A 19,231-nucleotide genomic window follows, 5' to 3' on the forward strand; every position below is an offset into this window, starting at 1 on the left:
GGCCGAGGTTCCTCAGAATGAAAATGTCTGACTGACCTTGGGAGAAGGTTGTGCTCGCTGGCTCGGAGGAAACGAGGGGAGCGCCAGTGCGAGAGAGGTGGGCCGAGGAGGTGATGATGAGGAGGGGTGAGAGTTTTCCTGCTGTTTGGTGTGTGAGGAAGATGAACCGTTCTTCTCCACGTTGGCCGAGTCTGGATGGGCGGCACTAGAGGCCGAGTCCGTCTCGGCATCTGCATCCCCATCGCATCCCGAATCCTCAAAGACGATGTCAAAGGAGGAGGAGGTGCAGTCGCTCGGCCCGCGCGGGGGGCATAGCTCGAAGGACTCTGGAGTATCCGAGGCCTCCGGGTCGGCCTGGCTGTCCCGCTCCGACATCAGGCTGTCGTGGCCCAGCACGGGGTGGAAAGACAGGTCTCCGTTCATGCTGAAGCCTGCAGCCTCTCTGGAGCTGCTGGAGAGAAGCGGATGATGCCCGTTGACAGACGGCTCCAGAGCACCTCCTTCCGACCCGCTGGTGGGTGACACTGAACTGGACACTGGCACTTTGACTGACAGTGCCTCCATGTTGTCAAGGAAGCTCATCATCGGCCAGTCAGTGGCACTAAAAAAACCCCAAAACAGTCAAGAAAAACAGGACATTTCTGCAGTACAATTTCATTTAAAAGGTGTAGCGAGTCCATCTCACCTGGTGTCTTTCAGCCACCTCTGATCCATCTCCTCCTGCCAGCCCTCGGGGGGACTCTCCTGCCAGGCGTTGAAGTAGCGAATGATCCCAGGATGCTCCAGCTTGGCCAGCGCCTTCACCTCCCGCATCACCTTCTCACGCGCTAGCTCCCTGACAGGACAAAGACCAGGTTAGGAAGTCATTTAGTGGCTGTAAGCTTTAAAGGTGTTTCTTAAAAGATGGTTCTTCTACTGTATTCTTCTTATCTTAACAAGTACAAGTTAGCTTAAATGACTGCGTTACAAAATAGAACAAAGATGTGAGAGGCGCCACCTGTTGGGCAGACGGATCCTTTTGATGGCGTAGTTGCAGTCGTCCACTTTGTTGCGAGCTTCAAACACTACGCCAAAGCCCCCGCGGCCCAGACACTGCACCGGCTCAAAGTCAGTCAGGTACCTGCCGAGTCCAGGGACATACGTCACACACGCACACACACACACACACACACACACACACACACACACACACACACACACACACACACACACACACACACACACACACACAGTATGGCTCAAACATCTGGAGGTCAACGGGGAAATGATAAATTATGGGCACTAATCATATTTGGGATGACAGCGCTGACAGTGACCTCGTGGCCAGCGGGCAGGGCGGGCTTGTTTTCAGCTGAGTTAGCCAATCATGCCAGTGTGGAAGAGAGGTGGTCACCATGGTAACAGGGCCAATTCTGTAGCTACATCGTGAGTAAAACTCACGTGTGACTTTCAAACACCAGCTCACAGTAGTAGTAGCAATGAAGGTTTTAGGGGTCGTTAAAGACATCATTTACAGCTAATGATATACCTGGACACGTATTCGCTGGAACGCGTCTCCGCAGTGACCGGTTCCTTTGCTTCAACAACCTCAAGGTCAAACTTGCTGTCAGTCTGGCACTGCGTCTCTGACTCTTTGCGTTGCTTGGAAGAAAAAGGAGGACAGAACACAGTGATAGCCAAGTCCACATGAACTGGTTTAATGTAATTATGCGCTAGTTGCAAAACTTCAACTGTGTTTTTGTGTGTGTGTGTGTCTGTGTGTGTGTATAGACTGTACAAACAGATAAAACTCTTCTTGCTTGTCTCATTTATGGATTTATTATCAGTCCCATTGATTCCCATTGTTATTATTGTGCCTTTTCCGGAAATGACTTTCTTCATCATGCTGACAGGCTAAAATGGCCTCAGCGTAATAACAGTACTTTGGCATGCAACTGACAGTCGGGAGGGGTATTTGACTAAGACGTCCTTGATCAACTACATTAGTAAAAAAAAATTCTGCTGTATGAAATAATCCATTACTGACCCCAGTGGGTGGAGACCCGTTTTAGAGCACAAACTAGTTGAGACCCTTGCTGGACTCAATTTCGCCTCAATTGCTGCAATTCCACAGAATCAAACACATTTTTAACATGAAATGAATCAGTTACTGTGCTCATCCCTATTAGACATCCTCATAACCAATAATGTAGACTTAAGCTATTCAGGGGTGTGTGAGCCGCACTTACCCGTATGTAGGCCACAGGCGCAGGAGGGTGGAAGAACTTGCGTACGATGTAGGTGGTGGCGGCGATGCAAAAGACGATGGTGCCAAGAATCTCCTTCCACCAGGGCAGCAGCAGCACCGGGTCTTTTTTCCTGCCGTTGTCGGCGCGCGACCCGCTTCTTTTAATCACGCTCACGGCGCTGTCCCGCTTACCCCGGTACCTCTTGCCGTAGGGGAAGTAATAACCGTTATCTACCGGGGACGGACACATAATATGGGTTACTTATTGGAGTCTTACTTGATAGGATGAGCAAGATCTCACCATAAGGATACTGCAGTATAGACAGGGCTCCATTGCTGTATTCATCATAAGAGAATTTGTCATTGTTCAGACACTTGTCGAACTCATCGGAGCCGACCAAGGCTGGAGTCCGAGACGGGGAATCTACATCAAGGACAAGTTGGAGAAGAAGTGGAGAGAGCAGAAGAGAGGAATCAATAAATGTTTTAACTTGTCAGAAAGACTAAGGTTGACTTGTCCTGATTAAGGGTGTGACGGTACCTCACAAGCGCGATTCGGTACATACCTCGGTTTAAGATTACTGAATGATGATGAACAGATGGGTTGTCAGTTGTGGTATGTTCATATGAGGTGTGCTAAAGGGATGGTTCGGATTTTTTGACATAAAGTTGTATGACATCCCCATCAGCATTGTAGTCCAACAGCGACTTACCCCCCACTTGGTCCCCTCAGTCCAGTTCTGGTCAGATTTCGGTAATACGTAGTCCCAGGTAATCATTGGGGTTATACAAATAAAGAGTTTGGCTTCTCAAAACAAGATGCGTTCAAAAGAGTAATACATTTGCATTCTTGTGTATGTGACGAAGACGCTCGCATCTTCTCCCGCTGTGGAACATGCATGTAAACAAGATGGCCACGGCGCTCCGTCGTGGAGGAAGATGCGAGCGTCTTCGTCACATACACAAGAATGGACAGGTGACAGTGCGCAGGGATACGGCGGGAGACAAATATAACGCCAAACAATTTGTGAGGTCAGATTTTTGTTCGAGGAGGCATTTTTGTAATGCAAATGTATTACTCTTTTGAACGCATATTGTTTTCAGAAACCTAACTCCTTACTTGTGGAACCCCAGCGACTACCTGGGACTATGTTCTTCATCACCGAAATCCGACCAGAACTGGACTTTGGAGACCAAGTGGGGGGTAAGTCTCTGTTGATGGACGACACTGCTGATAGGGATGTCATTCAACTTCATGTCAAAAAATCGGAACTATCCCTTAAAGAAGCATTGTTACGATGCCATTTTTTCCACGGAGTTGTGATGATAAGCTACACATACAGTCCCATTGCAAGAGCTCACAAACAGTAGTTACATTAAAAGTACCGTAGTTACATTTTGTATGTGGCAGGCCGCCACAAACTAATTCAATACCAAAGACTTACTTACATGTTTTTGGAAACCCAACGCCCAATCCCAACAATGTATTTATATGTCTTTTATGTTTTTTGCGCAATTTTAAGCCACAAAAACAACCACAAGTTTGCAGAAGTGCATTTGATAGAGCTCGGCAGAGGTCATGTGGATGGAAAAAACATACACGACAGGAAGGAGGAAGTGAGAGGAGAGGAGTGTAGCGGGCAAAAGGTTACGCAGATGTAGAGAAATGTTAACGCATGCACACACACGCACACACATAGTTCAGTTCCAAATGTGAAAATTGTAAATAGTCCATGGTGTTATATTAGTAAATCAACTGTTATTTTGATGTAAAACAACCCCTTTTATGTTAGTATAGTTGTTTCGTTATTTGAGCTGTCTCAAAAGCAAAAAATGATTTGTGTCAAAGTGAAAGATATGCTTGAAATACATCTTTCACAAAAAGTTGGTTTTACCCCTTTTCTTGTGGAGAACTGACATTTTCCTGAAACTTACCTACGTTCTACTGCATGATTACTAAAGAACGGAAAAGGATAGAAACAAACTTTTTTTTCTGATGAAAGATGAGTAATCTTTCTTTCGGTAGGTTCCATGTTTTTTATATAGCCATAGAACCCGATGTTCTGTGCACCTTGAAAATCAGACAAAGTCGTCTCAAACCGCCAGTACTGAAGGTGTTGTCTTTTGAAAAATGTCTGCGACTGAATGAGCTAATGTATGGGAAAATGAAAGATGCCTATTCAACATCCATCATAGCATCTCTGTTACAGGTGACAAAGCAAATTACTGTAATATCTCATTTTATTTCTACAATATCCAGAGGTCCAATAAAAATAAAACAAACAAACAAGCTGCTGCCAAAAATGGCCCCCAGGCAGCACATTGGTTAACAAGGTATCTTTTTTTAGAAAGGAAAAATCTTCGATGATGCAGACAAGCGCAACAGTAAAAGTGTTTGAATGATGATTATATTTGAGCAAATTAAAGTTCCTTATTGGTTGAAGTGCAGCATTAATAGTTCCAGCTTGTAGCCATTGTCTATTGAACAACGGTGGCACACGCTTTTCATCTTATCCACTAGTCCTTGTCCGTTTATGCTTTTCCTTTCTGTCGCTACACCTCTGTACAAAGGTTCCATACCAAAAAATCCAATTACAAATACATGTACCGTTACACTGCAAGCCCCGACATATTCCATCCTCAAACAACAACATCACTGCTAGGCAACTTACGGATGAGAGGCTTCCATTTGACAATGGGAAGTGGAATAATATCTTTCTCGGATCCGATGGCTTTAGAAGGGAACTTTTCAGAAATCCTCACTGAGGACTGGAGGTAGAGTTGGCCCTGGAACATCCCTAAAGAAGCAAACCCAGGCCGCTCGTATGAGGTAACAGGACGGAATTCAAGGACTTGGGATACACAGTGAACAAACGTCTACCCAGGTAAACGCTGGACGCTGAAGCATCTTTGGATTTGCCCGGATTGTCGTCATCCTCTTCCTCATCAGTTTCTGACTGGTTGCTGTAGGCGGTGTCATCAAACAGGCTTATTGGTGTGACTTTCCCTCCTCCCACCAGCCAGGCCGAGGCAATGGGTGTGCAGAACTATCAAAAAAAAAAGTGCGTTAGTCTACTCTTCAGCTGAAGACTTTTTTCATTATTTTGTAAGCCAGACAGTCTGATCACCTGATGCTCCCACACCAGCTGTCCATCAGGCTCGGTGCTGAAGGCCATGACCTTCCAGTCGGGAACAGACACTTTGATGACCAGGTCCAGGTTATGATTTTTCTTGTGGTCCGCCCGCTCCTGTTCTTTGGACTCCTCAGAGATGATTCGCTGATGCTCACTCCAGGAGTTGCCATTGGCAACTTCTCCTTCTAGGAAGCTGATAGTGGACTTGGCCTCTGGAACCAGCTTCAGCTCAAAGTTTCCAACACTGAAGTTCCATCTGGTGGGAAGAGTGACAACACTGATCAGCTGTCATAAACTGCATGGTGAAGATCAGTGATGTCTGAAGTCCGTCCCGGGGAACATATACGGCCCACAGCTTCATCTGCTCGCGACATTTTTTATTTATTTATTTTTAAAAATACCATTAAACACTGCCTGCATCACCACATTATGAAGGATAATTAAGACCCACACTGAAAAGACAAAGTGTTACGAAAAAGAAGTTGTTTGCAGTATTGGCCTCGATTTGGATATTCAAGAACAATTTAAATAAAATTACAACTTTGAAAAGCATAGCAGTCCATCATCAAAAATGATAATTGCCTTTAACAATAAAAAAAAAATCTAATTAACCAAGAATTATTTCTTAATTTTTTTGTAATTTTAATACGACTTTATTCCAAAACAATTAATTAATAAATTAATCACTGGGGGGAAAAAATATTCAATATTATTGAGCATTTGGATCAACAAATGTATTCATTTGAATTTTAAATGAAATAATAACAAATATTGATTGTTGTTTATTACTGACATACAAATCCAAAACACATATCCAGATGCACTGTTTTAGCTGAACACAAACATGAAGAAGATCAAAGCGGTCCTTGCATCCTTCCAGTTTTCCCTATGTGGTCCCTGGTGGAAAAAGACATGCCTGGTCCGGGTAAATGACCAAGAACTCCAAAATATTTTCACAAGTCCAGAAAAGTGAAAGCTCAAACTCACTTCTCCGTTCCTGAGCGTGGCCTAATGGCTCGGACAGTTTTTTGAGTCCTCTGGAGCAGGAGCACGTCTTCGCCGTCCAGCTCATCTTCGCACCAGTGGCGGCAGCCCACCGCAGAGCAGATGTACCGCAGCTGAGGAACGCAAGTCTTGGTTAGTCTACTAAACATGATAGGAAAATAGTTTCAACTTCAAGTCATTCAAGAACTGACTTTGCCACTGTAGGTCCCCAGACCGTAAGTAGTGAGGGACTTGCCCCCGACCAGGACAGTGTCATCTCCGATGCGGTAGGACGACTCCAGCAGGGACTCCACGCTGAAAGGCACTGCCTCCATACTCTCCCTGTCACGATTCCACTGGAACAAGGCACCGTCCAGTGATGGGATGACCATCTTATTGCCAAACACCTGTAGGGGCAAACACGTTGCTTTGTTGTCAACACAATTCCTCAATCCTTTATCTGAAACTGTACCCAAGTGTCTACATAAATGTGTAGTGGGTGATACATGAGGGACGAGTTTGAATACTAATACTGTACTGTTATGAGATCAAACAGCCGTGTCGAAGCCATTAATTTTCTTAATTTACATACTTACACTTAGGAATGCAATACTTCTGTCTCTACAGTTAAAAAAGTATACTGTGCAAACTGTGTACTTAGTTTTTGAGGGAGCAGATTTTGACAGTGCAGTGCTGTCCCAAATCCAATACGGTTGTTGTGTTTACCGGACATTTGCAATATTTACCTTTGTTTTCTTCTCCTGTACTACTTCCCACCGCTTTAGGTTGCTTCTGAGCCACCATTATTTCAAGTTAGTCCCTCCCCATCTGCTACAAAGTCAAAGATGTTGACTGTTGAAGTGCAACATCCAGGTGCTGACAGTGCACTGCATTTTGTCATACTTCTCAGTGTCAAAGCACTTATACATTTAAAGGCTAAGTACAGTAGACGCCCCTACAACGTAAATAATCCGTTCCAAGAACCTTTATGTTTTTGGGTTTTTATGTTATACGAAGCGTAAAATACATGTAAATAGCCTAATCCGTTCCAAGATCTTCCCAAACTCACCCATTTTGGTCCTTCAAAATATCCACCAAATATGGTGGACTTTGAATATTTTGAAGAGTGTAAGAGTCAGCTGGTCTCACAGACAAACGCACACGCACTACACGATAATGCTGTGTGCAAAATTTTAATTTGTAACTTAATTGTTTAATTTAGTTTAAGTGCGACTACGAAGACAAAGGGAGCTTGAAGGGAGCAGCCAGTCTATCGCACACAAACACGGAAGCGCTGGATACGTCAGCCAATGAGATGAGAGCGTTAGCGGTGCCCCAATCATCAGCCAATGAGATGAGAGCGTAGGCGGTGCCCCGATAAATCAGCCAATGAGAGCATGAAGCGTCAGAATTTGTGGATAACTTCCTGCTTCCTTTCGATCGACAACTTTTCCCTTTTTTCTTATCCCTTACACTTGGTTTAGGGCCCATGACTACGGCCATTTTAACACAAAGAAAATCAATAAAATTAAGAAGAGATTTCAATGCGTGCAAACTAGTTTAAGTAAGGGCGACTACGATGAGGAAGGGAGCTCACACACAAACTTGGACGCGCTGGTTAAGTCAGCCAATGAGATAAGAGCGTAGGCGGTGCCCCGATAATCAGCCAATGGGATGAGAGAGTAGGCGGTGCCCCGATATTCAGCCAATGAGAGCGCGAAGCGTCAGAAGGCGTCACCAAGTGTACTCTTGTTCGTCTCTCTGTCGCTTGCACCGACTTGACGCTTTACGTTATATGGAATTCCTTTCGTAATACGATGCAAAAACTTTACATAAATTCTTTACGTTCAGTGGAATTTACGTAAAAGGAGGTTTACGTTATGCGAGGTACTACTGTATAAATATGGAAGTGAGGCGCCCCCCACCAAAAAAAAAAAAAAAAAGTGTACAGGTGGTCCTCGGGTTAGGGTGTTCAGAGTTTTTCTGTTTAGTGGTTAAGTACGCGCGCCAATAAATGCATTCAAAACGTAATTTTGTTCTGTAAACTCTGCATTTGTTCAAAAAGTAGTTTTAGCATGCGCAGTGGATGAATATGTGTTGCATGCTGTAAAGACGCAGTATGTACCCGTCTCATGCATTGCAGATCACAGACTATTCAGATATCAAAATAAACACTTCCACACTAATGTACATGCAAAACAATGCTGGCATTTATAACCAACAAGGCATACTGGGTAACTTCTTGTGGTAGTGTATGTGCGCTTCCCAGCATGCCTTGCGGGTAGTATACTAGTAGCTTCAGTATCAGTATACATGTATATTAGTGTGGAAGTGTTTATTTTGATACCCAGTGCAGTTACATTGTGTGCTCCACATGTGTTACTTGTGCTATTTTTGATTGTACCGTGAGTGAGGTATGCGTTTGGGTTGATGACTTCCTGTTGGTTTGTGTTGTGCGAGTAAGAGCGCAAATGTCAAGCTGATTTCATTCCAAATATTTGTATAGTTGCAAATATATACAGTGGTGCGAAAAATTCCTGATTTCTTATTTTTCTGCATGTTTGTCACAATTAAATGTTTCAAACTTGTTTTTACTTTTTATTATTAAAGGAGAAAAAAACTCCAAAGCTACATGGCCCTGTGTGAAAAAGTGATTGTCCCTAAACCTAATAAGTGGTTGGGCCACCCTTAGCAGCAACAACTGCAATCAAGCGTTTGTGATAACTTGCAATGAGTCTCTTACAGCGCTGTGGAGGAATTTTGGCCCACTCATCTTTGCAGAATTGTTGTCATTCAGCCACATTGGAGGGTTTTCCAGAATGAAGCACCTTTCTAAGGTCATGCCACAGCATCTCAATAGGATTCAGGTCAGGACTTTGACTAGGCCACTCCAAAGTCTTCATTTTGTTTTTCATTTTTGACTTGCTGGTGTGTTTTGGATCATTGTCCTGCTGCAGCACCCAAGTTGGTTTCAGCCTGAGGTCACCAACAGATGGCCGGACTTTTTCCACACAGGGCCATGTAGGTTTGGATTTTTTTTTCTCCTAATAATAAAATGTTTCATTTAAAAACTGCAGTTTGTGTTCAGTTGTGTTGTCATTGACTAATATTTTAATTTGTTTGATGATCTGAAACATTTAAGTGTGACAACTTAAGGCGGGCAAACACTTTTTCACACCACTGTATTTTATATAGTTTATAAATTATCACCAGTTTAGGGTCAATCAGATGGTTTTTAACCCCCCAAAAAATAAATGTCCTGATTATGTGTATGAAAAACACATGTGGGTGGGATTTTTCACAAATTTAAAACAATTATGTTTTGCTCAAAATCCACAAATATGCGGGGTTGCAATCAAAATGTGCACACTCAGGAACTAATTACACAGAATAGCTTTGTTGTATTGTATATTACCAAGTGTACTGACGGACGTAGAGACGGCAGTCGCGAATAAGGAGGGAGCAGATGATCAACAACCGGATCTCATAAGACTAAAAACCGTTTGTGTGACAAAGACAAACGGCAGTGCAGACACTATTGTTCATGACTTTATCTTGCAGCGCTAATCAAGCAGGGATGTGTCAAGTTTGACAAGCTGTCTCAGTAAGAACCAACAATACACATGCCAACCCAGAAGTCACTCCATGACACACATCCGCCCACAAGCAGCCGCTTTGTACTCATTCTACAAGCTCAGTTACACAAGCAAAAGCCTCAGTCGATGACCTGCATCTTTAGCAATGGAGGATACACTATGTGCGTGTGTGCGCCTTGTTTTAAGAGGGAAGACAGGATTACATCATTGCTAAAAACTGACCCCAATCCGTACAAATCAACAGTTTATCAGAGATTGTAAGGGCCTCATTTCCAGCCTTTCCAGTGGACTTGTGACCTTTTGAACCAAGACTTATTCTTACTTATGTGGCCTGCTTTGACAGATGCCACTTTGCCAAGAGTAAGCGTAGAAGATTTATGGTGAATTGAAAGCGCCAGAAGGCTGATTAAATGAGAGCGCAGCCCCGGGCAGAGGTGATGTCATCTCCTCAGACCGAGGTGACTTGAGACGATAAGATTTAGTAAGCTAATGAAGAGGGTGTTAAGGACCGGTGTGGCTTGTCCAGCTCGCGTGTTGCCATAGGAGGCTGGCCAGGGCCACGGGTGAGTCATCCTGCGACTGATGCCTTAATCCTTGTATCTGACCCAGCAGTGTGTTTGCACACTGTTTGACCTGGATCTCCTCACCAATTGTCTTGTCCAGTGTGTCCACAGATGCCCAGATTCATACAATACACAAAAACCATGGGGAAACTTGATGTTTTTAAACTGTTCAGTGCAATTTGCTTAGCAAATTAGTCATTGAAATGACTTATTTATAGGATTGGGCAATAATTTTTATATACACTGATAAAAATTGTTCCAATGGTAAGAACAAGACTTATACCGCTATAAATGATAGTTGATGGCGTGTATTTCCTGCGACTGCGCGCCGCACTGTATTTGAGCAGTGCTGAAGGTGTAGGAGAAGCAAAGACAGGGAGGTACCGCTGTAATATGGAAGTGCTTTGGTTTCATGCAAGAGACCATAATATGCAAAGTTAACAAAGCATCGGTGACGGCAAAAGGTAGGAACATGGCAAATTTGTTCCCAGAGTCAGTCATTATTTAATTCGAAAACATGATGCCTTTATACTCAGTCAAAAAGGACAATATTTAGCTGCATTACAGTTTTGCAATTTGCAGTTGCTTCTAAACTGTATACTTGAATTCTGAATACTTTGCACTGATCTAGTTTGGTAGACACTAAATGCACTCGCTGTTTTGCAGAGTTTGTTACCAATAAAACAATAAATGTGCTTTACAATTTGAGACAAGTGTATGTAATGATATGGGTTAAGGTTTGCAGCTTTTTATACAAGACTGCTGCTAAATTTTATTATATTGTCATATAGTGATACATCCCAAAAATATTGTCATACACGCTAAGGTCCTAGATAGACTTGTTTATATAAAAGAAAGGCAAAAGCGCAAAACAAGCATTCTTGTAAAGAAAACAAGAGCATTTCAACATGTCAGTCCAGCAGTTGAAAAGAAATGCTGCCAAGTTATTGATATGCTAACTTCATCAGCCTGGGGAACCTCAGTCCATTCCCTTGAAATTCAAACTCCAGCATATTGTAAAATTCCTCCTCTGATCAAGCATGTAGGAATATATTATCTTTGACCCCCTCCCCCATATTCCTTTAATGTCTTTGTGCTAAGGCTCTATTGGATCTAAACGCTTTGTTTCATTGACTGCTCAGTAGAAGAAGCCTCACCTTTTACTGCTTTAACTTGCGGAATAATAAAATATTACTTTGTCACAAACCTAGTCAATGAATTATAAAAATCTATATTTTATTTATACGTTAAACAACATTAGTAATTGAGGACATTGTTCCCCATCACCACAATGAGCAGGAGAGCTTAATGATAATGTGATGTTACGAAGTGTCATTGCATCCTTGCCTTGGGGAATGAATACTGTATCTGTGTGTGTCTGTGTGTGTTACTGTGGATGGTCCATTGCACATGTCAAAACAGTGTCAGCTCATGTGTCAGTGTGGACAACATGGCTTCTCAAAGTTGGCGGACAGTGTGCAAATAAATAAATAAATACAAAATAAATAGAGTGCAATTGGAGCAACTGGAGAAGAAAATTGACTTTCTGCTAAAAATATCGCTCGTCTGGCCTTCTCCATTTCCTCCGCCCCGCGCAGGAAGACTTATTGCTTGCCAGGCTACTGGCTAGGATGCAATCAATCACAAGTGACAGTGTGGCGATCCATCACATTTCCTCATTCATTCATTCATTTGTACTGCACGGCTATGCAAGTGTGTGATGACATCATCTCTGGTCAGAAGCATTACCTCACTCAACTCAACCCCCACCCCTTCATCCCCGGTGACTCACATAGCTTTGACACCCTCGTCCAACCTCTCAACACAAACACGCGCACACACACACACACACACACACACACTGAATCCTGCTTCATTTTCTGCAGACAAAGCTGTTTGTGGCTCTTCTGTACAAAAAAAAGAAGACACATGCAGCAGGTGACTGGCTGTCTCCTCCCACGGCATGATGGTGGCTAGCCAATGGCACGGCGGCAGACCCCTCCCCGCCAAGACTCTAATCACCGAGCAGACTGAAAACCACATCCCGATCCCACGGTTAACAGGCGTACAACCTGCACGCAGCACAGCGACACGCCATGTTGCTGAGGGCAGAGGTGGCCAAGTCGCATTAAAAAAAAAAAAATGTCGGCATAAAAAAAAACATCCCACATACTCAGACACACTCACTCTAGGCATCATAACAAGTGACGTCACAGCCAGACACCAGGTTCATAGCGGACAGGCATCCTTCCTCTCTGTCAGCCAAATGAAAATTAACAGGTGAAAAATCCAAGATGTGCACCTACACAAAGTCCCCATGAGGATGTTAATGTCAGTGATGAGGAAGAAATAACAGAACTTTGTTGGTTACTACTACTGCTTCACGTTGTTGCCTTAACAGGCTCTTCCGCCAGGCTCTAAACATTCAACCCGTTCAGTTACTCTGATTTATTTAGATTTCACCCCATACAATCTTCCCATCAGAAATGTTGGAAATCAAAAGAATCTGTTCCAGGGTCAACTGTGGCCATCATAAAAGTTTTATGACCATTACTGGCAATTTTAAGTAACATTTATCATGCTTAACTGTCACACAAGTGTAAAAAAAAATGCTGATATTAACACACTCAAGCTTAACACAGCTTAAAACAAACCTATGAAACCTAAAAGTTTAGGTTTAGAGTCAATAGCTTGTGTGTGTGTGTGTGTGTGTGTGTGTGTGTGTGTGTGTGTGTGTGTGTGTTTAGAGCAGGGATGTCCACAGTGTGGCCTGGGGATCATTTGTTTTGGCCTTTGGCAAATTGTAAAAATTAAATGAATTACTAAAAGAGATATACTATAAGAGAAGCTCAAATGTGGATGCTTTCTTCAGATAGCTTAGCACACGTTGACAAATTGGATTGGTTTCTGGTTTCTGTATGGAAAAAGTTCAGGCACCCCTGGTTTTGAATTCATATGTTCATGTTGCTGAGATGACAAAAATCATCCCTCTGGTGTGATTGTACTCTCATGCCAGGATTAAACAAAGCCGCCGTGAAATCTCCTTTCAAATTCTCACATTATCATTTAAGGACCATGGCAGGCAGTCCAACCAGGAAGGTGTTTTATGTCCCTATATACACACACACACACACCGCGTTCTATGAGAAGGCGGGGGCGAGAATAGACATGTTAAAATGAATAATGCAGGAACACCGTGAAAGAAGAACAATGTATTTGTCACTCGATAATAAAAATGTTTGAAAGTTCTGCAAGTGTGCAAAGAAGCTGTCAGCCAGCAACTACATGAAAACAACATGATGATGTCTTTATATTCAAGGTCACATTTACATTGTGATGCCAGTGGGGTTTAACTACACTGAGACACATGAAAATATGATTGCGCTCGGAGGGTCCTTCAGGGGGATTTATACTTTTGAACCCTGAGGAGCACAGAGAGAAAATAAAGGTCTCTTAACTTCCAAGATTGGGTTTTACATCTCAAACAACACTGGAGTCTCAACTATGAGCTTCTGATAGTTGGAAGACTTTCATTCTAAATTTAAGACAGCTGATTTCACACAAGATATCGTGAGACCTCATAGCTTGACAAAAGTTCTAAAGGGGAGAAAAAATAAGTAGTGCTGGGCATTTATTACAAATTTTAAATCACAATTAAGCACATCGTCATGCACAAAATTCAATAACTACTTCAAAAGTAGTGTATTTCTTCGGGCTGGGAATCTCAGGTTACTTCATGATACCATAAGATTTGTGATGCATGGCTCACGATAACAATATCGTATCACGGTAAGGTCAAACAAAAACAAAAAATTATTTTGTAATTTACATTTCGCAGCATATTTAACCAGAGTACAAACCGCAATAGTGCAAAAACAATGAGACCGTTTTACCTGAAAATACGATTTTATCTTAGGTGTCTGACAAAACAGTGACATTTTATTTTAAAGTCATTCAGAAAATCGATTAAGTAGAAGCATAACAAAAATAAATATTTAGTGTACTATAATAGCAGTGACATCATGGCCGGAGAGAGGCAGAATGACCCAGATGAGGTTGAGCAGCAGGAGGCCAATGTTGACAATAAAATAAGTCAACTAAACACACGCCTCTTGATTGCACAACCCAACATTTTGCATTTGAATAGAGCAATCACCATTCCTGTGAACAGGGTTCTCCACAAGCGTGGTGACGAACAAGGTGACCGTGCAACTTTGTTGTGTCACCCGTGTTTCGTACTTTCTCATCTACACTATAAAAGTCAAAGTGAGCCCACACTTTTGATTTCAACTATGCTGGCGTATCTTTCAGTGACAAGATATCTCGTTTGAAGAAAAGCTGTATTGTGAGAACAGGGCAGCCAGAAACCAATCAGACTGAACTATGGCATCGCTACTATAACTGATAATACAGTAATATGGAAGTGGAAGTGTGCAAGGCATTATTGGAAGCGCACGTTAAGTACTTTAGGCACTCCTTGCAATTCAACCGTCCTTGCTGTTCACAGTGTCAGCGAGTGTCGTGTGGCTGTCCCCCCCCATTGAGTTGAACAGCTATTTACATTTGATCAATTTTACTTCAGATTTGTCAGATCAAGCCACATAGATGTTTGGACTCTATGGAGGCTCATTGCATTTGGCTGAGCGCCTACTTTCAAGCATCGTCGATCACCGGTTTTGCTTCATAACACACTTTATACGTAGAAGAGATCCATGTCGAGCTGTATTTAGCAAGTAAGGATGCGCATTTACTGTTTCTTGCACCGTGCATTTATTAGGTAATTAAAACAAGGTAATCAACAAAGGTGATTGTCTGCCGAGCGGGAGTGTGCTCCACCTTCGTTAACGCCGTGCAATGCATGTCTGAAAGCTGTAAAAACTCGTCCATAATGCAACCCAGCCTGTGACCAACAGCGTCAAGAAGGCACAGCTTGGACACACTCCACTTGCCTTCCTGGCAAAACACACATGGGTGTCCAAAGTGTGGCACAGGGGTCATCTGTGGAATGTGGTTCATTGCAGAAATAAACAAAAACCCAGCAAAAGTTGAAAAATAAAGCAAAAAGGCATAATGTAACTAGGCAAAGCTAAAATGTTGATATAATAATAAAAATAAAACGATTTGGCTTTAAATATATATATATATATATATATATATATATATATATATATATTGTATTACACACTGTTTTTTAATTAAACGCTAACGCTAAACGCTTCATAATTATAACTATCAAAGGACAGCCCTAATGTAAACAGACAAAGTAGACGAGACTACTACTACTACTACTACTACTACTACTACAGGGCTCCAGACTGAGACTAAATGAGACATCATGCATAAATTACCAAATTAAAAGTACGCCCATTGAGAAGTGATGCACTTTGTTCTTTATTACTGTGGGAATTAAAAATAGTGTGTAAAATCAGGGCTCAATTGATGACAGCTTGTCACATGCTAAGCCTATCGATTCCAGCGTGTGTGATCGCTCTCAATCGCATTCGATCAACTTTTCTACCATCTTTGTTTACACATTTTGCCTGGCTCACACTTTTTTCTGTTCTCTCTGGTGGCAGCTAACTAGCTAGAGTTATCCGCCATAGCCTCTGGTCCACAGACTCCAAATGTGACTTTTTTTTTTTTACCACGTTGACATTTTGTCGTTAAAACAAAGAAGCAATGCAGTTCATTCGAAGCTCGTGTTTGTCCCACAGGGAAGCTACAAGTGGCTGCCATATTTATGGGCTACGTACTAACTTGCTTTTTTTAAGTGTCACTTAATCTTGCTCTCTGCTCTTGTTCTCTCCAGTCTGATTTTGAGTAGTTCACCAAAGATTATTTGCTTCAACCTTGTGACACCACTACGGCGCGTTTTTTTTTTTCCGCCCAATTTTCTGTCACTCCCGTGAGGAGCTCCTTCTGGATGACATGTAAAATGGCGAATCCATTTGGCCCCATGGCGGGTTATTTAGCAGTAAATCACCCAAAAAACAATACATGGGCAAACAGACTAGTTTGTTATGCACAATGTTTAGCTGTATGAAAACTGAGACCAAATTTTGTCAAAAATTGTACGAAAAAGTAGGGCGTTCGTATGTGCAGTCATTGGAAAGAAACAAGAGATAGACAATACAATGGTCCCTTACAGAATAAAGATGTCCTCCGTTGCTGTCCTTTATTTATTTTTTTACAATGTTGAATTTGTGGGAGTCTTACATTGCGTCGCCATGCTATGATGTCACACTATATATAGTATAGTGTGGTGTCATGTGGACTGCACCATTTCATGTAAACATGCCTCCAGAGAGAGACTAACATTAAACGGATCTGTGCCTCCATCCAGGCCCTCGTTATGGCGGGCCGGCTCCCCTGAGTAGGAACCCTCACATGGAGCGAGTCCACATCAAAAGGGAAAAAGGCGTCTGTGTGTGCGCGAAAGCACTCACTGTAGTCCCGCTCGGAGCGCCACTTGGGTTTTTAGAGTGTCAATGTGGGCGGTTTAAGCTGCCGCATACGTGTTCATCCCAGGGTCTTGCTGCGTTTGTATGTTTAAATCTCAGCAGCGAACAAAAGAGAATAATCCTCCAGGCGAAACAGCTACACTTAGCGTGGGGCGCTAGTACATGGTGTTTGGTGCCCATTGTGAGCGTGTTTACATGTTAGGAATGTAGGCGCATGCTCCATGTTCAAAGTGCACTGAGTTCAGTCACTAGTATTAAAGAGGGGGAGTCATGGGAATTCTGAAAACATGGGTGCATCCTTGACCTCCAAAGGGAGGTTTTTTTATCTTATAGAACTGAAGGTTAAACCTGATATACTGTTAAATCTACATGTGTATTAATTAATGTGTATTCATACTGGTTTAAACTGCTCGGCATTAATACGTTTATATGAGGCGAGCATGTGTTGGACGCCATTTGCATACCTCAGGTTTGCTGAGGCTGGAGGACACCAGGCACCCTGAGCCGACGTCCAGGTCCCACTGCTTCCGACCTTGGTTGTGAGGATCCAGAGCGGAGATGTGCCCATCCAGAGTACTGATGATCACAAGAGACCTGCGGGATGAATGCTGACCATTAGAAAACACCATTAAGTAGAATAATTTCTTGCGCACACTGGTTAGATCCAATACATGGAGTGCCATTTAGCAAAATGTTTATTTTGGCGGTTTCCAGGGGTGTACGACTGTACTGTATCATACTTTTAGCTACACAAGATGGTGCGATCTATAAAATAAGAGCAGTGTTTGTGGAAGACCGCCATGAATACATTTGGACCGCAACAAATAGATTTATTCACCCTCACCCACAAACACATTTCACCGCACTTGGCCTGCCAGAAAAGAAGAAGATGGCGCAGGAGACATCAGTGCTGCCAACTTAGTGACTTGGTTGTTATATTTTGTAATCAGACTCCTCATGATAAACTTTTTCCAAAAAAAAAAAAGCAACCAATCTAGTGAAGAGACTTTTGGAGAGTCCGACATGAAAGCATCGTTTTGCTGTTCTCAACAAGTAGGGAGTCCTGCCATCTAAAAGCACCCGCAGAGGGCTTCATCTTGTTATTTTAACGACGGCAGAAAAGTTCAATTGTAGCTCTAAACACATTTGTTATGCTTTCCATGTTTTTTTACTCACTTCTTGCCAATGTGTCGTGGCCAATTATGTAAAGTGGATTATTACGCCAGTACGTCACCGTCCCCTCAACCCACTGTCGCCACAAATAGCTTGCAGCCCTGTGAGAAACACTTGAGAGGTGGTGCAGATCTTTGGCTATGCTTATCTATATAGCATTTTTTAGGAAGCAAAGTGACCTTCAGCATCCCACCTGTGCCATGACAACAACAACCCATCACGTGATGAGGGGTGGTTGTTGATTTAAGAGGCACGCGAGCCTGAAGGTTATAGCGTCACTGTACATCTTGCACAAAAGCCAAAGACTACAAGTGGAGAAGATCAAAGTCAACTAATGATGTGACCACTTTTGACCATTTCAGCTCATATTTCTAGTAAATCAAATCTAGTAGGGGTGTATTCTGGTCACTTTTGGGTACAGTAAGATAAGAAAATGCAAAAAACACAAGTGCAATAGGAATGGTTTAAAGAGTGTGAATGATTATTTTATTTTCAGTAAATTAAAGTTCCTTATTTGTTGAAGTGCCGTAATAATAGTTCCAGCTTGTAGGCCCATTCTCCTGAAAAATGGCAGCGCACTGCTTTCATCTTATCCACTTGTCTTTGTCTGTTTACGTATTTCATCAGGAAGGCCAAGTGAATGCCAAACAGGAGATGAATGACGGAAGATGGGCTCCAGGCTCTGGCTTCTCCTTGGCACCAACTCTAGCCATGAGCGGCACTGTACTTGTTTTTCTTGTGGACACAACACAAACACTTTCTGTCCCTCACTCAAAGTGTACCGTGTGGGAACTCCGTACCAAACCGAAGAAGGATCTACTTCTTCTTTCTAGTTTGGAGGACTTGGCAAATTAATGACAACTCCGGTCTTGTTGGTAGGCAGGACTTTGCAGCCCCCTCAGGGACGAGGAACGCACAGATGGTGGCAGTGTGAGTGCACACATTGCAACTTTCCACAGGCCATTAAAAAAAACGGGCTCATTTACATTTAAACTCTCAAATAAATGTTGAACGCCGAGACGACACCGAGCGTTTTTGTCTGGTAACTGCTGGCGAGAGGGGAATGAGTGGAGGTGTCTGCTCCACCCTTTGT

At 42.7% G+C, this 19,231-nt stretch overlaps 1 protein-coding gene across 2 annotated transcripts in view; it reads right to left on the minus strand.

The window, feature by feature from the left end:
* eif2ak3 (eukaryotic translation initiation factor 2-alpha kinase 3) overlaps nucleotides 1-19,231 on the minus strand; it is a 42,129-nt gene that overhangs the window by 8,726 nt on the left and 14,172 nt on the right. For both annotated transcript variants that reach the window (XM_054797023.1, XM_054797022.1), the window contains 12 exons: nucleotides 17,430-17,559; nucleotides 6,558-6,752; nucleotides 6,349-6,479; nucleotides 5,356-5,617; nucleotides 5,109-5,274; nucleotides 4,900-5,025; nucleotides 2,529-2,651; nucleotides 2,229-2,458; nucleotides 1,529-1,641; nucleotides 998-1,120; nucleotides 686-835; nucleotides 37-601 (listed from right to left, as the gene is read on the minus strand). In XM_054797023.1, coding sequence (XP_054652998.1) covers nucleotides 37-601; nucleotides 686-835; nucleotides 998-1,120; nucleotides 1,529-1,641; nucleotides 2,229-2,458; nucleotides 2,529-2,651; nucleotides 4,900-5,025; nucleotides 5,109-5,274; nucleotides 5,356-5,617; nucleotides 6,349-6,479; nucleotides 6,558-6,752; nucleotides 17,430-17,559 — 2,314 coding nt within the window. The remainder of the gene's footprint in view (nucleotides 1-36; nucleotides 602-685; nucleotides 836-997; nucleotides 1,121-1,528; nucleotides 1,642-2,228; nucleotides 2,459-2,528; nucleotides 2,652-4,899; nucleotides 5,026-5,108; nucleotides 5,275-5,355; nucleotides 5,618-6,348; nucleotides 6,480-6,557; nucleotides 6,753-17,429; nucleotides 17,560-19,231) is intronic.

This window comes from Dunckerocampus dactyliophorus, chromosome 13 (assembly GCF_027744805.1).
Source record: "Dunckerocampus dactyliophorus isolate RoL2022-P2 chromosome 13, RoL_Ddac_1.1, whole genome shotgun sequence".
Lineage (NCBI taxonomy): Eukaryota > Metazoa > Chordata > Actinopteri > Syngnathiformes > Syngnathidae > Dunckerocampus > Dunckerocampus dactyliophorus.